Below are 17034 nucleotides of genomic sequence, written 5' to 3'. Positions count from 1 at the left end.
TTTACAGCTGTGCTTGATCTACCTTTTATTTCTTCATTTGTTCCATTACCATTCACTTCTGCCTTGCACCATCATCTCCTTTCTCAGGTAATCACTTCTGCCTCCCGTCAGCTTTGTGCATGTCAGCCAGTAAAATTAAACATCCCAGATGAGATGGAAGAAAAAAAAGTGTTCTTAGCAATTGAACTCCTTCTGGTTACTGGGAAAGGTCTTATTTAATATTGCACAATCTACACTGTTTAATTGTAAAAAGCTGGTGAAGGATGAATATCTCATGAGAATGTTGGTAGATCCACTCACCAAATTATCAGTGGTACACTCAAAGCCAACAAAATGAAACTGTGGCCTTCCTGGATTTTCATGTGTAATTGACCCAAATACACCTTTAAATAAGGATATATGAGTTCATCATAAGTCCAACAATGTAGCCTCAGGTTTGGGGATTGACAGTCGCCCAAAAATGATTGGACTGCAATTGAGCACATTATTCATTATGATCTCCGCTACCTGTTCATTGGATCTGAACTAATTCATTCTATTTTATTAGGATGTAATTATCTTCAATATTGGGACATCTCTATTGCTTTATGGGAATTGATTGACCATTAAAGGCCTTATTTCTGGTTTGTGAATGTCGGCAAAATAATTGGTGAAACTTTTTTTTTGATCAAACCATCTTACAAGACACCATTTAGTATAAAATATTGGTAATATGTGCACTGGTGTCACTAAAAGTACCTTACTAGCTACACAAGATATCCCCTCATAAACAGACACAGGAGTTTCCTTGTGAGCTTTATTTTTCATGCTATTTCCTGGGATTTGCAAGCAGCAGAAACCAAGACAGACATTAACAAAGGTTAAATGGCTCATTTCTCATGATTAAATTGGTAAATTACCGCCATTTAATCTCGCTTACTATTGGATAGATTATATAGTCCTTCATTATTTTGTCACGATCATGTGAGGAGAGGCCAAAAGGCTCCCCTCTCCTTGTTTGACCACAAGCGGGTTTATTTCTTTTAAACAGTGGATTTGCTTACCAATTCAGTGAATGTTTAACCCTTTCAGGTGTTATGATCATGAAAGAACCAATTGAACAGGTTTTCTTGAGCTTAAACAAGAAGGAGGTTAGTTTATTGTACTTAAAACAGAACTCGATTTAAGTAAATTAATAAACTATGCTCCAATTTCACACACACACACAAACAGGTTACAGAGTGAAGAAGGATAGATTGGTTGGATTAAAATTCAGAACAAACAAAATAATCTATAGTCTGTGGAGTCTGGTAATTCAGTGGTCTTCCGGATGAACTTGTGGTCCTGAAGTTTCTGGCTGGTAGAGGTGGCCACCTGGTTCAAGGTTTTCTTGGAGACAGTAATGTAGATTTTTTTTCCCCTGGAGTCTCCATCTGCAGCAATGATAGACTTATATGTTTTGCAGCCTGCAGGCAGGGTATGAAACTTACAGCATTGCCGAGACAGAGAGACCCCCACTTGGGTCCTGCACTGGTTAAATCTCAGATGCTTGTCTGATGTACCCAAAAGAAACTCCAAGTGTTCACACAGTTGGTGAGACTGTCACACGATTGTCCAGTGTATTCTCCCTTGTGCATCTTAAATAGTTCAAGTTATAAGAATTCCAGTTTCTCTCAGGTCCCGTTGTTTCAATGTTAATTCTTTGAGGTTCGTCTCCACTAGCGTTAATCTTCCAAGATGGCTTCGAATGTCTTGCTAATGAAGGCGATACCAGGTAGCTCATTCAAATTGCTCAAGCCATTGTTCTGGATGAGGGCGATTCAGACATGCATCTCCACCTCGATACCTTGGAATGTGAGGTATTTCAGTTCAAATTGTGGTGGCCATCTTAGCTGCTTTCCTTTTAAAAGTTTAATTTAGGTTTCCAACCAATGGATTAAAAAAAAACATTCGGCATAGCAGGTTTTCATGACAATTTCGTTTCTTGAGCTTTCATTATGTCTGTGTTCCCAGGCTGCCTGAACCGTGAGCATGTAAAAAGAACATACATAACTGCAATGTCAATTTAATCTTGCATAAATGCTGCATTAAATAAAGGAACAGCCACACCAAAACCTCTCTAAACTCAATACCAAGATATTTTCAAAAAGTATGTATTTAGTTTGACTATTAATAGTTGAATGTTTGACTGGTATCCTATTTAAATTTGTAATAGTTTGTCAAATGCAGTATAGTTTACATTACAATAATTATCACACTAGTAATGTTTGTGGATACTTTAAATGAGTGGGTTAAAGGCATTAATGAATGTGCTGGAGACTGAGCTGCATCATAGTTTAGATGTAAATCAAAATTATGAATGCTGGAAATGCACAGCAGCTGGATCAGAAAGAGAAGAGATTTCTATTAAAGGCACAAGCACCAGGGGTTGGAGAAACATATCCCATCCAACAAAAACGGAAAATGCTGGAAACATTCAGCAGGTCAGGCAGAATGTTTTAGTTGTGACCCTTTGTCAAGATTTTCCAGCATTGTCTGTTTTCAGATTTTCAGCTTCTATAGTACTTTGTACTTTTGAAATTTCCCATCCAACCTTTCTGATACGTGTGTAGGCCTTGCTCCTGGAAATGTCTCTGCTATCATGACCACCCTCCCAAGTGATTCTGCCCCTAAAGGTAAGACTTCAGCTAGAGGGCCCCTTCATCACAGCTACTTATCAACAGAAAGGTAGCCTTATCTTTATCTCTTGTGCTTCCAGTATATTCTATATTTAATATAACTATAAAGCAAGACATTTTCAGGTCGGTGCATGTTTATGACATTGAACAACATTAGCGTTTTGGGGGCGGGGGCGGTGGGATCAGAAATATGGCTCCGTAAATATACAAATGGCACAATAGTAAACGATAGATTCGAGATCCATGTGTTTGTTGAATTCACTGATCCAGCAGGAAAAATTCACCTTCTGAAGGCGGGGGAGGAAAAGGGGGAACAAAGATTATTATTTTAATATCTTGATTGCTTAATTAATTCATAAACTGGTGCTAAAAAATCGAATTTCATGGGAGTCCAGTTCCATAAACTGAAGTATATGGAAAGCCAAATATCCCCCTGGTAGTTTGAATTGTGGAATGCACATAAGGCATTGCAATGTAAAGTGATGACTGCTGCTGCCATGTTTCTCCGATTTGATGATAAAAGGAACTGCGAGGTCTTATTAGTATCCCACGGTCTGGGCAGTGACAGCTCGTGACATCACGGGAGGGGCGTGGCGTGGCGTGGCGTGGCGTTTCCTAGGAGACCGGCATGTTACATATTGGCTGATTGTTGAGACTGGGTTCAGGCTGGACGCTGGCGTTGGCTCTGCGAATGATTCGCAACTTAAAAGCTGTTGACCATTTACTTCCTCACTTCAGATCTCACTGCTGCTCTTGAGCAGTCATAGCAGGACTGGACTTCGTTGCAATCCGCCGGCACCAAGAGGAAGCGGTGCATCGCGGTTCACCATTCCACCTGCGCCCGTGCTCCTTTTCTCGAACAAGCCAATTTCATCTACACGATGGGAGCAATCAAATCCAGATCAGGTACCGCCAATAACCAGAAAGGCAATTTTCTGACAATTTGATGTCAGGGGGAAAAACAAGTTTCACGCTGAATTAAGAACCAAATTATGGTTCAAAGCGTTTACATAGATTTGTGATAAGGAGTCATCAACCTGAAACGTTAACTCTGTTCTCTCCACAGGTGCTGCCAGACCTGCTGAGTATTTCCAGCACTTTTTCTCTTACTTCAGATTTCCCGCATCTGCACTATTTTGCTTTTTATTCCATAATGTTGAATCTCCTTCTACTGATAAAACTTTAATTCAAGTTTTACCGTTGTGTCCTGTTTCGAGATGAACTGGGCAGATTATCATTATGCTGACTGGAGTGAAATGATACGTAGTGAAGTAACCGAAATGACTTTACTTGCCGCTGTGCAACCACCTTAGGAGACCCACTAGTGAGAAATAAAATCAGTATCACAAGATACAATATAACTTCATATATTCACGCAGTGAATCAGTTTTACTACTGCGTAGTATGATAACGTATGATAAACAATTTATAACAAGAAAACACGATACACTCTATCCACGCCTTCGTGGCACTGACAGTAAAAATGGGAGCTGTCATGTATTTTAATACTAATTATTTATGTTTCTATCTTAAATGTGCCCCATTCCGTTAGGCAAGTTAAATGCACTATACATTATACTTCGCAATTTGTCCATAATATGGGATTAAAGTTCAATATTCGGATTTTGTTACGAATAGTGCTAACTTGTGTAAATTAAATCAGGCGTGCTTTTAGATTGAAAAGCGCTTCAACCGAATCTCCCAACACAGCACTTAAGGTTCTGCTCACTAGCCCGTCTGTTGTTCAACGAATTATCTGTGCATGTTTTAAGGTTTACATCTGAAGGCAGCGAGCTCCTCTGAATCTACAAAGAGTAAAACTGTCTCGTCGTCAGTGTCACGAATAGGGCGTGGATTGAGTTGTGTCCTTTTTTTAAAAATATATAAACTGTTTACCATACGTTAGATACGCAGTGGTAAAACTGATTTAAAGCTCATTGCCGCGTGAATATGAAATGTTATGTTGTATCCTGTGATACTGATTTTATTTCTCACTAGTGGGTCTCCCAAGGTGTTGCACAGCGGCAAGTTGAGACCGAGACTCAGCATCCGGTCAAGCAGGCGTCAAATGTCATGGAGGGGGAGGGGGATAGGTGGAGACAGGACACGGAGAAGAAAATGAGGGTTGGTGCATGGGGAAAGCGAGGCGAGAGGAAGATGAGGAAAGGGAGAAACAGAATTTAATAAAGGGGCTCATGGCATTAGACCACGGCTGATTTCTACAGGGTTTGTGGCTGGAGAGAGTGAGGTAGAGGGGAGGAGGGTGGAATTGTGGATAGGGGAGAAGTTGGGTGGTAATAAAAACAAAGTGCTGGGAATACTCAGCAGATCTGGCAGCATCTGTAGAGAGAGAGAAATAGTTAACGTTTCAGGTCTGTGAACTTTCATCAGAACTCTGATGAAAGAAAGGTTCTGATGAAAGGTCACAGACCTGAAATGTTAACTGTGTGTGTGCGTCTGTCTCTCTCACTCTTGCCACAGATGCTGCCAGACATGCTGTGTATTTCCAGCACTTTGTCTATATTTTTGGATTTTCAGCATCTGCAGTATTTTTGTTTTATTTTAAAAGAGAGAGAAAAATTTCCCGTACAAATTGTTTGAAGGCCTTTCAGTTTCTTGCCTTCATTCATAGAGAAGGTCAGGCATTAAATGTTGTGGTTTGCACTTGACCTCCTTTTTTTATTATTAACAGTTCTTAAATTGGAAATCTGATTTCTCGTCTCTGGTTATTGCTGAAAATATTATGCCAAAATCTCTGCTCGTTCTGTGGGTGGTGGCATAGATCTCTGCATAGTGGGGGTTGGGAGAGAGGGGGCTCTGCTCCCGAATGAGAAATCTTTGCTCAAAGTGGATTTGTGGAGCTCTACTCCACAGCAGACGTGGTCTCTTCAGACTACTAGAAAAGATTGGATGCCCAGCAAAGCTACTAAGTATCATCACCTCATTCCATGACAATATGAAAGGCACAAATCAGCATAGTGGTGCCTCATCAGACCCCTCTCCAATCCTGAGTAGTGTGAAACAGGGCTGTGTTCTCGCAACTACACTTTTTGGGATTTTCTTCTCCCTGCTGCTCTCTCATGCATTCAAGTCTTCAGAAGAAGGAATTTTCCTCCACACAAGATCAGGTGGCAGGTTGTTCAACCTTGCCTGTCTAAGAGCGAAGACCAAAGTACAGAAAGTCCTCATCAGGGAACTCCTCTTTGCTGATGCTGCATTAACATCTCACACTGAAGAGTGCCTGCAGAGTCTCATCGACAGGATTGCGACTGCCTGCAATGAATTTGGCCTAACCATCAGCCTCAAGAAAACGAACATTATGGGACAGGACGTCAGAAATGCCCCATCCATCAATATCTGTCACCACACTCTGGAAGTGGTTCAAGAGTTCACCTACCTAGGCTCAACTATCACCAGTAACCTGTTTCTCGATGCAGAATTAAACAAGCGCATGGGAAAGGCTTCCTCTGCTATGTCCAGACTGGCAAAGAGAGTGTCGGAAAATGGCGCACTGACACAGAACACAAAAGTCCAAGTGTAGCAAGCCTGTGTCCTCAGTACCTTGCTCTACGGCAGCGAGGCCTGGACAACGTACGTCAGCCAAGAGCGACGTCTCAATTCATTCCATCTTGGCTGCCTCCGGAGAATCCTTGGCATCAGGTGGCAGGACCGTATCTCCAACACAGAAGTCCTCGAGGCGGCCAACATCCCCAGCTTATACACACTACTAAGCCAGCGGCGCCTGTGATGGCTTGGCCATGTGAGCTGCATGGAAGATGGCAGGATCTCCAAGGACACATTGTACAGCGAGCTCGTCACTGGTATCAGACCCACCGGCCATCCATGTCTCCGCTTTAAAGACGTCTGCAAACGCGACATGAAGTCCTGTAACATTGATCACAAGTCATGGGAGTCAGTTGCCAGCGATCGCCAGAGCTGGCGGGCAACCATAAAGGTGGGGCTAAAGCGTGGCGAGTCGAAGAGACTTAGCAGTTGGGAGGAAAAAAGACAGAAGCGCAAGGAGAGAGCCAACTGTGTAACAGCCCCGACAAACAATCATATCTGCAGCACCTGCGGAAGAGCCTGTCACTCTAGAATTGTCCTTTTATAGCCACTCCAGGCGCTGCTTCACAAACCACTGACCACCTCCAGGCGCTTACCCATTGTCTCTCGAGACAAGGAGACCAAAGAAGAAGAACTCCATTTGTTGGGTGTTTGGGGTCTTTGCTTCGGAGGAGGGTTGGATGAGGATGGATTTTTGTGTTCACAGCTAGGAAAATCTCAGCTCTATCGGGTATTCTTTTACTGAATGGAGTGGGTTTACACTCCCTTTGGTGATGGGCCATTATCTCTGCTGATTTGTTGGGGGGGTGGGGGGTGGTGGTGGTGAGAAGGAGTAAAGACTGGGTAGACGATTCTGTTTTCAAGCTGCTGATGTGGATAATCACGGTGTATGGGTGAAGGGAGTTGCTAAAACTTCTCGTGGGCGGAGAGAAAGTGACGAACTTGTACAGCGGGTGAGGTTTTGGGATTCTGTGGCATTCCTTGCTGACTTCAAATAAATAACTCATCTGAACTTTAATTGCCCTTCAGTTCAGCTTCACATCTTTATAGAGTTTACATAACAAGTTGTGCTTGTGGGAAAGATTCCTGTCATTTATAAGTTAATTGGACTTCCTCACTCATTACTAATTAATTCAGTAGTAATTTTGAACAATGTTTCTGTATAGCTGCAACCTCCACTTGAATTGCAAGCCAGAGCTTTAATAGTGGTGGCAAGCCAACTAAACCCTAATTTTGCAGTATAGCATAATTGCATTGGAAAATTACTTCTATTGCAACATGAGTCTTTTTTAATAAAACCACCTATACCAAACAACATTTACTTTTTTATTTGATCCCATTGGCAAATGTCCAAAAAAAGTGTACTGGTTTTGTTTATAGCGATTTGCTGCAAGTGGACAATAATAAGGCACTTGGTATATCAAATTGTAAGCTTGCATTTGGAACTAAGACCATGTAAAACTTATCTGTGGATCTTTAGTACCTTGTCCTTTTGAATAACAGCTCATGGTTAAAAGAAAAGTTTAAGTTCTTCCTCCTTGGATTGTTTTTGTGATGTAGTTCTTTATTTCCATTTGGACCAAAAAACAGTTTTCAGACCTACTAATGCCGTGAGGTTAGATTCTTGTTTCTTGTAATGTTCTTTAGCAAATTTTAATACGTGACTATTTTCAGTAAGTTTAGCTCCTCCTAAGATCTTTTATAGCTGATCTGTACAGAGAAACTAAAGTTTTATTCCTGCAAAGCTGCATTTTCAAAAATAATTTGTAAATCATTACCTCTGCCAACATGCTTGTCAGCCAGCTATTCAAAATCTTAAACTCTACTCAGCCACATCTCATCCTCAAGAACAGTAAGATTTGAGGATAAACCTGTTTTTTTTTTTTTTTAAATAAAACCTCCTGAACTGATCTGGGAGAGAGTGACAATGATTGGAAACCCTACTAAGCTGGCAGCATGAGGCATTTCTAAATTACTCTTATTGTTTTACAGCAGTAAATATTTTAAAATGTATGAACTTTTTGTCCATCCCTACTGTTGAAAGGCTATAATTAGCCATTTTGTTGCTTTACCAGCTAAAGTAAATGATAGGAAATTAAAAGTGAGAAATTGATGTCCCCTTTGGTTCAAATGGTATCTGACTTCCACTCATATGCATTAATTTTGTGTTTAAAAGGACTATGTAGGGAATTTTCAGAATTGAGTACTCTTCGCTCATTACCAATGTCCCCTCCCTAGTCTACTTCAGGAAGAATTTGGTGTTTGCCTGTCTTGTTACTGATAATTTGGTGCATTGACTCTCTCCAATATTGGTGTCAATGTGAAGCAGTTTGCCTTGGCAGTGTTGCTGCAGTTTCAGCTCCATACAGCCTGAATTCTGTTTCGGGGCCTGACTTAACACTGAAAGGAAGCTAAGCAAGACTCTCTCTGGAGGTTAATAATTCTTTGTACAAGTAAATCTAATGGATAGTATTTGTCCTCCAAAACCCGAGTTGCATTTTTTTGAATTTTAACTTTATTGTTCAAATACAGATTCTAAATTATTTGTAATTCAGCTTGAAGTGCTATTTTTAACAGTTACATTACCAGTAATATTTTTAAAAGGGAAAGCTAATCACTAATATGTCCGTTACTGAAGTACGGTTCTCATATCTGGAGATGGCATAGCAACTGTCCCTGTAGTCTTACAAAGGGTGGTGAACTTGAATGATTTTTGCCTACCTTTTTTTCCAATACAGTCAATCTTCCCACGCTTCCTAGTTCTGAAGCTCAAAACGACGAATCATTTGCCCAACATGTGCATAAGAGTAAAGTGAAAAAGAAACCAACTATATTTGAAAAAGAGGTTTGTTTGGCTACTGACATGCAAGATGAAGAGTAAGTGCTGGTATTTTATAATTGCAGTCATCAAAATATGAAAGGTCCTTTTTAAGTAGAAAAATCAGTTGCAGACTGCCTTACTGTATTTGATCAGTATTGTGGGAGTGGAGAGTATGTTTCCAAAATGGTCTGTCCTTCCTACTGCCCCAAAGAAAACTTTTTTTTATTGTTGAAGGGAAATGGGAAGTGCATAGCAGGCGCAGCAATTTATATCCTAGTAAGTGAAACTGCTTTGCAGATCTCTGCACCACCCCTTATCTAATTATTTATTGAGCAGATAAATCTTATTTTTAAATACTTTCAAAGTAAAGGACCATTATATTTTTGGATACTGCTGCTATTGATTGCTCCCCTCCACCTGGAGGAGAATAAAAGGCAGCATATTTAGTTTCTGTTACAAACAATTGTCTTTATCTGTTTTTTGGTGAAGATCACAAGCTCTATTTCTATGATCCCATTGGTCTATGTGACTGATCTCATTGTTCCATGCTATCTTTCAGATCTATTGGTCTGGTGTCCACCTAAACCTCAGCTTGTAACCTCTAACCTGCTCCATGCCTCAGTTCAGTCCATGGTTCATTTCCCAGATCATCACCCACCTCCTGTGAGCTAGTGAAGATGAACATATAAAATTGATAGACCAGCTGGTTCCTTGCAGCCAATCATGCCTGCCCACACCACAATGGCTGGATTATCGTGGCTTAAATATGTAGGCTGAAACTTTGGAGTGGTGGGGGCCCTGATACCCCCAAAAGCCCAGGGCAACCTCATCTTAGTTGTTCATAGGAACCCCATCCCCATAAAGGGGGGGGAAGGAGAGAAAGAGGTGGGGCAGGAGCTAGTAGCTGTGTTCGGGTGAAGTCAGTCACATACACGAATCACAGTAACAAATTGGCAGCACATTTTATACTCTGCCCGATTTTCTTTTCCATCGATTGGGGTTCCAATTCAATCATAAAATTCCTTTTTTATTTAATAGGGTTACTGGAATATTAAATGGATCTGAGGATTACATATAATATCCGATAACTACATAGTAGGATATTACCGGCTTCCATCCAACTTAATGTACAATTAGTTTGCTATAACAATCTAGCCATAAGCATTTCCTGTGATAAATTGAGCAGTGCCATCTTTAATCCTGGCAACTGCCTGAACATCGCAGACATGGACGTTCCAGTTGAAGAGCCTGCATTTGTGCATGTGCAAGTACTGTGCCACCTGGTGGTTGCATTATCAACAGACAGTCTTTTTATCAAAGCCAAGGCTGCTGAGAGCAGCCATGCTACAGTCTTGCATTTCAACCATTTTTGTTGTCTAACAACCATAACCAGGAACTCTTGCCCTACAGAGCATGTTACTTTGTGATCCTAAATCACGATGAGTGAGCCAACAACTGATTTATCATGAAAGGGCATTGTTAGGAATTTCTGCACACTCTAGATAAAAGTTAAAGCAAATCCCGGAACCACATCTTATTTAATCATTCATTGAGTGGTTAAATCTTAAGTAAGAAATGTTTTAAGAATTTTCTTAATAGGGGGGACTGTAAAATGTCGTCCTACCTTTTTTAGATAAAAGTTGCCAGTGAATTTACTAAATATTGTGTCCTAAATTTTTTTTTTTTTTTAATTATCAAATAACTTTTAGGATTTGTAATGTCTTTGGTAAGAGTGGCTAGTTTGTATTGAAATTCGATACTCAAATGAGTGAATTGTCAGACTACAAGGTGTAAAATTGGGATATGTTAGAGCAGTGGTTTTGTGTTTTCTCACAGGAAATTTTTACATAATTGGATATGATCATTTAATTTCCCTTGCGACACTTACTTTTGTAACTTTAAAAAAAAAAATGCACGCTCTTCTTTTTCCATGAAAACTCCTCCATCTCGAACTAAACTACACTCATTGCAATCAAAGTTCTTCCAGCCAACAAAATTAAAACCTGATTTCTTAATGTGAGGATAGAGGGAAATTTAAACTTGATTAACTTGATTGATATTCTTTCCAGTGGTATTTAATAGCAACTAATCAGTTTTAACTTCTGTTGTCCCACATAGGATGCGTGAAGTTGAAATAAAAAACCGCAAGGTACTACTTATCAAAAGTAATGGAGAATTTAGTGCCATTGGACATTTGTGTACTCATTATGGGAGTCCACTGGTAAAAGGTAAAAAGTATTGTATTCCATAGACATTAAATTGTTTGTCATACTACAAGACCAGTAATTTTAAAATACATTATGTGGGTTATGGGTGTTATGTCAATGATGTCAACCCTAACCTGATACCACCAATTGCCAGAATGAAATTTTGTACTCCATTTCCCCATGTATGAGTTTCTGATCTTGATGGTGGTTGCCACACCTCTCACAGCCTGCCCAAAATGGGTACTTCACTAATGAAGGGAAATCTCTAGAGCAAGTCGTTCAATGATTTTACCTGTCCTGTAGGGAAATGACCAAGCCCCTACTTGGTACTTAAGTGCCACAAAACTTTGTTTTTGTTATGTCACATCTCAAAATGAAGTGCAGTGGCTGAAATACCAGCAATTGCAGCAACTATTTTACAAACCGCAAGCTCCCTCAAATAGCAATGAAATGATTGAATAGTTGAAACTCTTTTCAGTAGTATGGTTGAGAGGAATGTTGCCCAGGATACTCCGTTTCTGAACATTAAAGCTCCTGTGGCGCTATTTAAACAGGCAGACGGAACCTCAGTTTAATGCTTCAACTGAGAGACTGCATATCTGACAAAGCAGCGCTGCCTCAGTACTGCACGGGTGTCTGATGAGATTGGGAGCTCAAGTCCCTATAATTGAAGCTCATCCCCTTAATCTTGTGACCCAAAGGCAAACGTGCTACCAATTGAGCCAAGCTGGTCCACTGTTTATACGTTTACACTCTGAAATGAAAGCCTATTTTGCGTTTGACATTTGTTTCAATGTTTTTTGGTTATCTCCCATCTTCCTGTACCTCTAGGAGTTCTCGCACATGGAAGGGTTCGTTGTCCCAGGCATGGCGCATGTTTTAATATAAAAACGGGTGATATTGAAGAGTTTCCTTGTGTGGATGGACTACAAAGCTTTAAGGTGCAATTTTGAATGTTGTCTTTATTGATTTCTATAATTGGTACTAGAACTATTTAATTTTCAACAAAAATGTTTACATAATTAAATTTTGCAGCTAACATCCAGAAGCTTAGCTAATTTGAATTGAAAGTAATTCTATTCATTCTTTTATGATTAAATTCCATGCCTATGCAGTTGAAGATTTCGAATGAAGACTCATTCTGTGATGTTTGGGGTTGGGGGCCAAGGAGTGATACATGAAGATCTTCAGTGAGGGATGGTTATATCTTTACACAGCAGTGGAAATAGTTAAGATTCTCTTGGCAATCACTCTCTCACAGCATATTTGATCCAATTAAAAGCGATGCAGGATCATTTTACCCATTCAGGATAAACTCTGACTTCACACTAAAGCTTCCACTGTGATTATAATACAAAAAGAGCTAACTTAGTATTCCTCTACCATAGGTCCAAACGTAGAAAACTTTGGATTTGTTGGAAATTTCCAAATAAAGTAGCATTTTATAATGACCAATTGATTCATTTACAAAATTTCTTACTATCAATCATACTTGAATATAACCCAAACTCAATCTGTTTCAAACAGAACCAAATATCTACCTAGCTTCAATCTATCAGACCAGCCACACTCGCAGTGAAATGTAATAAATTTTATAATAGTTATTAATTTTGCACTGAGGCAGGCCACAAGTAAAATGTATTGCTTAAAGTATTGTCCCAGGGCAAAACTTTTTGCTCACAGGTACTTGAGGACTGCTATAGGGCTTTACTGTGAATGATTTAAGGAGTATTCCAATCAGCCATTAGTTACAGGACTGTTGCCATGAATGGAAGCATTCCTGGGTTATACAGTGATCAATCTTCGATACAGATCATAAAATACATAAATCAAAGATTCTTCAGTCTTCCCCTTCTCTCATTGAGATGCTGTCTTTTTTCTGAGATATAGTTCCATGTGTGATGCCAGCCCTCCTATTTTTCACCCAAGTGGCCATTTTTCAAGCACAGTGACTCCTGACAACGCAGAGCGATCGTGGACATCATCAGTGTGCGAACATTTGCCAGTATGAATGTTAGCATGCGTGCGCTGACATCACCATGCAATGGCTGGCTCCATTCCCCTCAACAGTACTCGCTCCTTCCCGCCATCTCCGCTTCAATCGGCGCTTTCAATTTCCTGCTCCATTCTGCCTTGCCACTGCCTTCCCTTAGCCGATCGCTCCCTGCTGCGCCACCGAAGGGGGGTGCGGGGAACGAGCCCCGAAGTGGCAAGGCAAGGGGTGATGCCGGAGTGAATGGACAAGAGAAGGGAAGCGAGTGGCTGATGGAGGGTGGAAACGAGTGGCTGAGGGAAGGCAAGGACTGAGCAGCAAGCAGATGGGCACGTGAAGGAGCGACGAAGGGAAGCACAATGGCAGGAGGGAGTGGGGTGATGGTGTGGGGGTGGCGATCGCTGCCATTGAGGGGCTTTGGGTTTCATTTTTTTTTGTGACAAGTTCAGCTGCACCATCGTTATTACTGGCAGCTGCCTGAGACTTCTTAGACAGTGATGTTTCAGTGGATGAGGCTGTATTGTGCTTGTGCCAGTAGTGCGCCATGTAGTGGTTGCATTGTCGGCAAACTCTGCCTTTTCTCAAGTGTAACCCTGCACAGTAAGTATTGGCAGGTTACTTCACTGTGTGGGGTGTTACAGCAGGCTTGATCCCATACTGGTACAATATCCACAGACAAGCACTTTTTAGCAGAATTGCTGTAAGGCAATTAGTTGCATGAACCTTAGCTAATTCTCCTCCCCTATAACACAGGATGCTCACAATTGCAACACCCCCAATATGGCCGTATTTAATCAGCTATCTCTGCATGGAAGGGGGATCAAACCTGGGACCTTCCTGGGCTGTTTGACTCAATAATTAAGTAACAGAAATAATTTGTCAAATCTCAACCTAATAGTTTTGAGTGCTGTTGGCTCTGATAAAGTATCTGTGGATTTTCTGTAACATCTAATGGTCTGTCTCACAGCCCTCCTGCCCATATAGCTTTCAGTTCTGTCTTGGTTTCTCTGCTTTGCCAGAAAGTAAACTGAGCTCCAATCCAACCTGGAAGTCTGAACAAAGTGTCTTTTGAGGACCATGAAAGGCTATAAATTTTGGGTACCCATTTGAGACTATATTTTACATGAATGAAAGATCATTCCTGCACACCATCAATAGTGTGAGGCTCAAATTTATCCTTCAAATATTTTCCAGAATGTCTTGTGTAGTTCATATGATCAGTCTTTTTTTTTCTTAAAACAAAAAGACTGACTTTCCTGTCATTGTGCTTTTATTATTGGATGTCTGGTCTATGGAATCTGAGCACCACTGAATAAATTGAACTAATGTATAAAATAGGTAGATAAAAGCCTTCAGAAAGGTATCCTTTCTGTGCTGGTGTGATGTGTGCACTAGACAAAACTGTTCATTTATAATCTTAACATTGTCTTTGTTTCTATTTCCACAGGTTCATGTTCAGGATGGCAAGGTTATTTTATCCGTAAGTTCCGAAGTAAGTAAGTTTCTTTTTGCATGGCTCAAGGCAAACTTTGGAGAAAAAAAAAAGGATTTTCTTACTAATTTGATTGTCTGCCTATAAATAGAATTCAGTATTGTGTGTGTTTTAAATAGGTCTTGGAATTCAACAAACGAACCAAACACATGGTCAGCCGGTCAGCAGTGGTTAAAGGTGTCATTCTTCTTATTGGTGGAGGTAGGTTTAATGTACTAATTTAAAAGTTGTATTCTCTGTTTGAGGCAAATTAATTTCTGTCTTTCATGACTTCAAGGCTGCAGTAGTCTTCAGTGACTGATTTGCTGTGGACTGTGATGCATAGCCAGCAGACCCAAGTTATACTGCCAGCCCTGAATTGCACTTTAGGTCAGCAACAAATGAAATCTGTGCATGTATGCTTGCACATGTGTATGGAGCTTCTTTTCAATTGATAATGTTAGGAAAGAACAAGCTGGAGCATGTGCTTTCACCTAACATTAACAATATTGAAAAGTAAGTTTTTATACATGTGCCCATGAACCCAAAGAACTTCTAAAATGCAAGCAGTGTAAACTCAAACCAATGTAGAAGACCTGTTGGAACAGCCTGGCTTCAGTGTGCTCAGTTTATGCAGCCAGTTTGATAATGTTTATCTGAAATCACTTTGCATCCAGTGTTCCCCCTAAGGTGCGCATGTGTGTAGCCATGCAATAATCTGGAATTTACTGTGCACTGAAATAAACCGGCTACTCGTAACTTTGATAGTTTAGTGCCTTTTTAAAATCTAAGCTGCCCATGGACAAAAAAAGTGCTCAGGAGTTTGTAATCTGCCCAGTACAAAGATAATTTAGACAGAACATTGTTTATTGCTTGAAAAAATAAACATGCTGTCGAAGCTTTTCATCTGGCATTCATCAGGACAGACGCAAGGATGCTAAATTTCAAAGGGGACCAACAATTTATACAGAAATAAAAGCAAAATACTGTGGATGCTGGAAATCTGAAATAAAAAAAGTGCCGGAAATACACAGCAGGTCTGGCAGCATTTGTAGAGAGAGAAAGAGTAACCAAATTAATATTTCAGGTCTGACCTTTTCATCAGAACTGGCAAAGGTTAGAAATGTAATCGGCTTTGAGCAAGAGATAGGGGGAAGTAAACAAGAAGGAAGGCCTATGATGGGGCAAAGGTTGGGAGAGATTAAATGATAAGGATGTCATGAAACATAAGGCATAGGGAGTAGTGATAGCCATATTAAAAGATAAAGCATTTGTCCAGATAGTGATAATAGCAGAATAAAAGCAAAAACATGAAAGACAAGTTTGAGACTGTTAGATGGCTTTAAAAAAAAAAGCAAAATAGAGGTCATGGTCTGAAGTTGTTGAACTCAATATTGAGTCCACAGGGCTATAAAGTGCCTAATCGGAAGATAAGGTGCTGTTTGTTCCTTGAGTTTGCATTGAGCCTCATTAGAACACTGCAGCAGGCCAAGGACAGAAATGCAGGCATGAGAGCAGGGTGATGAATTAAAATGGCAAGCAACTGGAAGCTCGGGGGCATGTTTGCAGACTAAGCAGAGGTGTTTCGTAAAGTGGTCACCTAATCTGCGTTTGGTCTCCCCAGTGTAGCAGAGACCACATTGTGAGCAGTGCATATAGTACATTAAATTGAAAGAAGTACAAGTAAATAATTCTTTCACCTGAAAGGAGTGTTTCCACCTTGGATGGTGAGGAGAGAGGAGGTAAAAGGGCAGGTATTGCACCTCCTATGATTGCATGGGAAGGGGACGACGTGTCTGGAGTGATGAAGTGGACAAGGGTGTTGTGGAGGGAATGGTCCCTTCGGAATGCTGACTGGAGGGGAAGACATATTTGGTGGCAGCCTGCTGGAGGTGCCAGAAAGGGCGGAGGATGATCCTTTGTATGTGAAAGTTGGTGGGATGTAAAGTGAAGAAAAGGGGAACCCTGTCATGGTTCTGGGAGGGGAAGGGGGTGAGGGCAGAAGTGCAGGAAATGGGTTGGATACACTCGAGGGCCCTGACAACAACAGTGGAATCCTCTGTTAAGGAAAAAGGAAGACCTGTTCAGAAGTGCTGTTGTGGAAGGTTGCATGATCAGAACAGATGCGACAGGGAGATACTGGGAGAATGGAATGAAGTCCTTGCAAGAGGCAGGTTGAGGAAGTGTAGTTGAGGTAGCTGTGGGAGTCGGGCTTGTAATGAATACTAGTAGACAGCATATCCCCAGAATTGGAAGCAGAGAAGTTGAGGAAGGGAAGTGTCTAAGATGGACCATGTGAAGGTGAGGAGGGTGGAAATTAG

The 17034-nt window shown here is 40.7% G+C and overlaps 1 protein-coding gene across 1 annotated transcript in view; it reads left to right on the top strand.

The window, feature by feature from the left end:
• Positions 1–3313: 3313 nt before the first annotated feature.
• Positions 3314–17034, top strand: part of LOC137346502 (apoptosis-inducing factor 3-like) — a 65101-nt gene continuing 51380 nt past the window's right edge. The window contains exons 1-6 of the mRNA XM_068009970.1: positions 3314–3563; positions 8960–9098; positions 11161–11270; positions 12081–12190; positions 14690–14734; positions 14854–14935. Of these exons, the coding sequence (XP_067866071.1) occupies positions 3539–3563; positions 8960–9098; positions 11161–11270; positions 12081–12190; positions 14690–14734; positions 14854–14935 (511 nt within the window). The 5' untranslated portion in view covers positions 3314–3538. The remainder of the gene's footprint in view (positions 3564–8959; positions 9099–11160; positions 11271–12080; positions 12191–14689; positions 14735–14853; positions 14936–17034) is intronic.

This window comes from Heterodontus francisci, chromosome 30 (assembly GCF_036365525.1).
Source record: "Heterodontus francisci isolate sHetFra1 chromosome 30, sHetFra1.hap1, whole genome shotgun sequence".
NCBI lineage: Eukaryota > Metazoa > Chordata > Chondrichthyes > Heterodontiformes > Heterodontidae > Heterodontus > Heterodontus francisci.
Note: the sequence above shows the minus strand (reverse complement) of the source record. Positions and strands in the feature narration are given on the sequence as shown.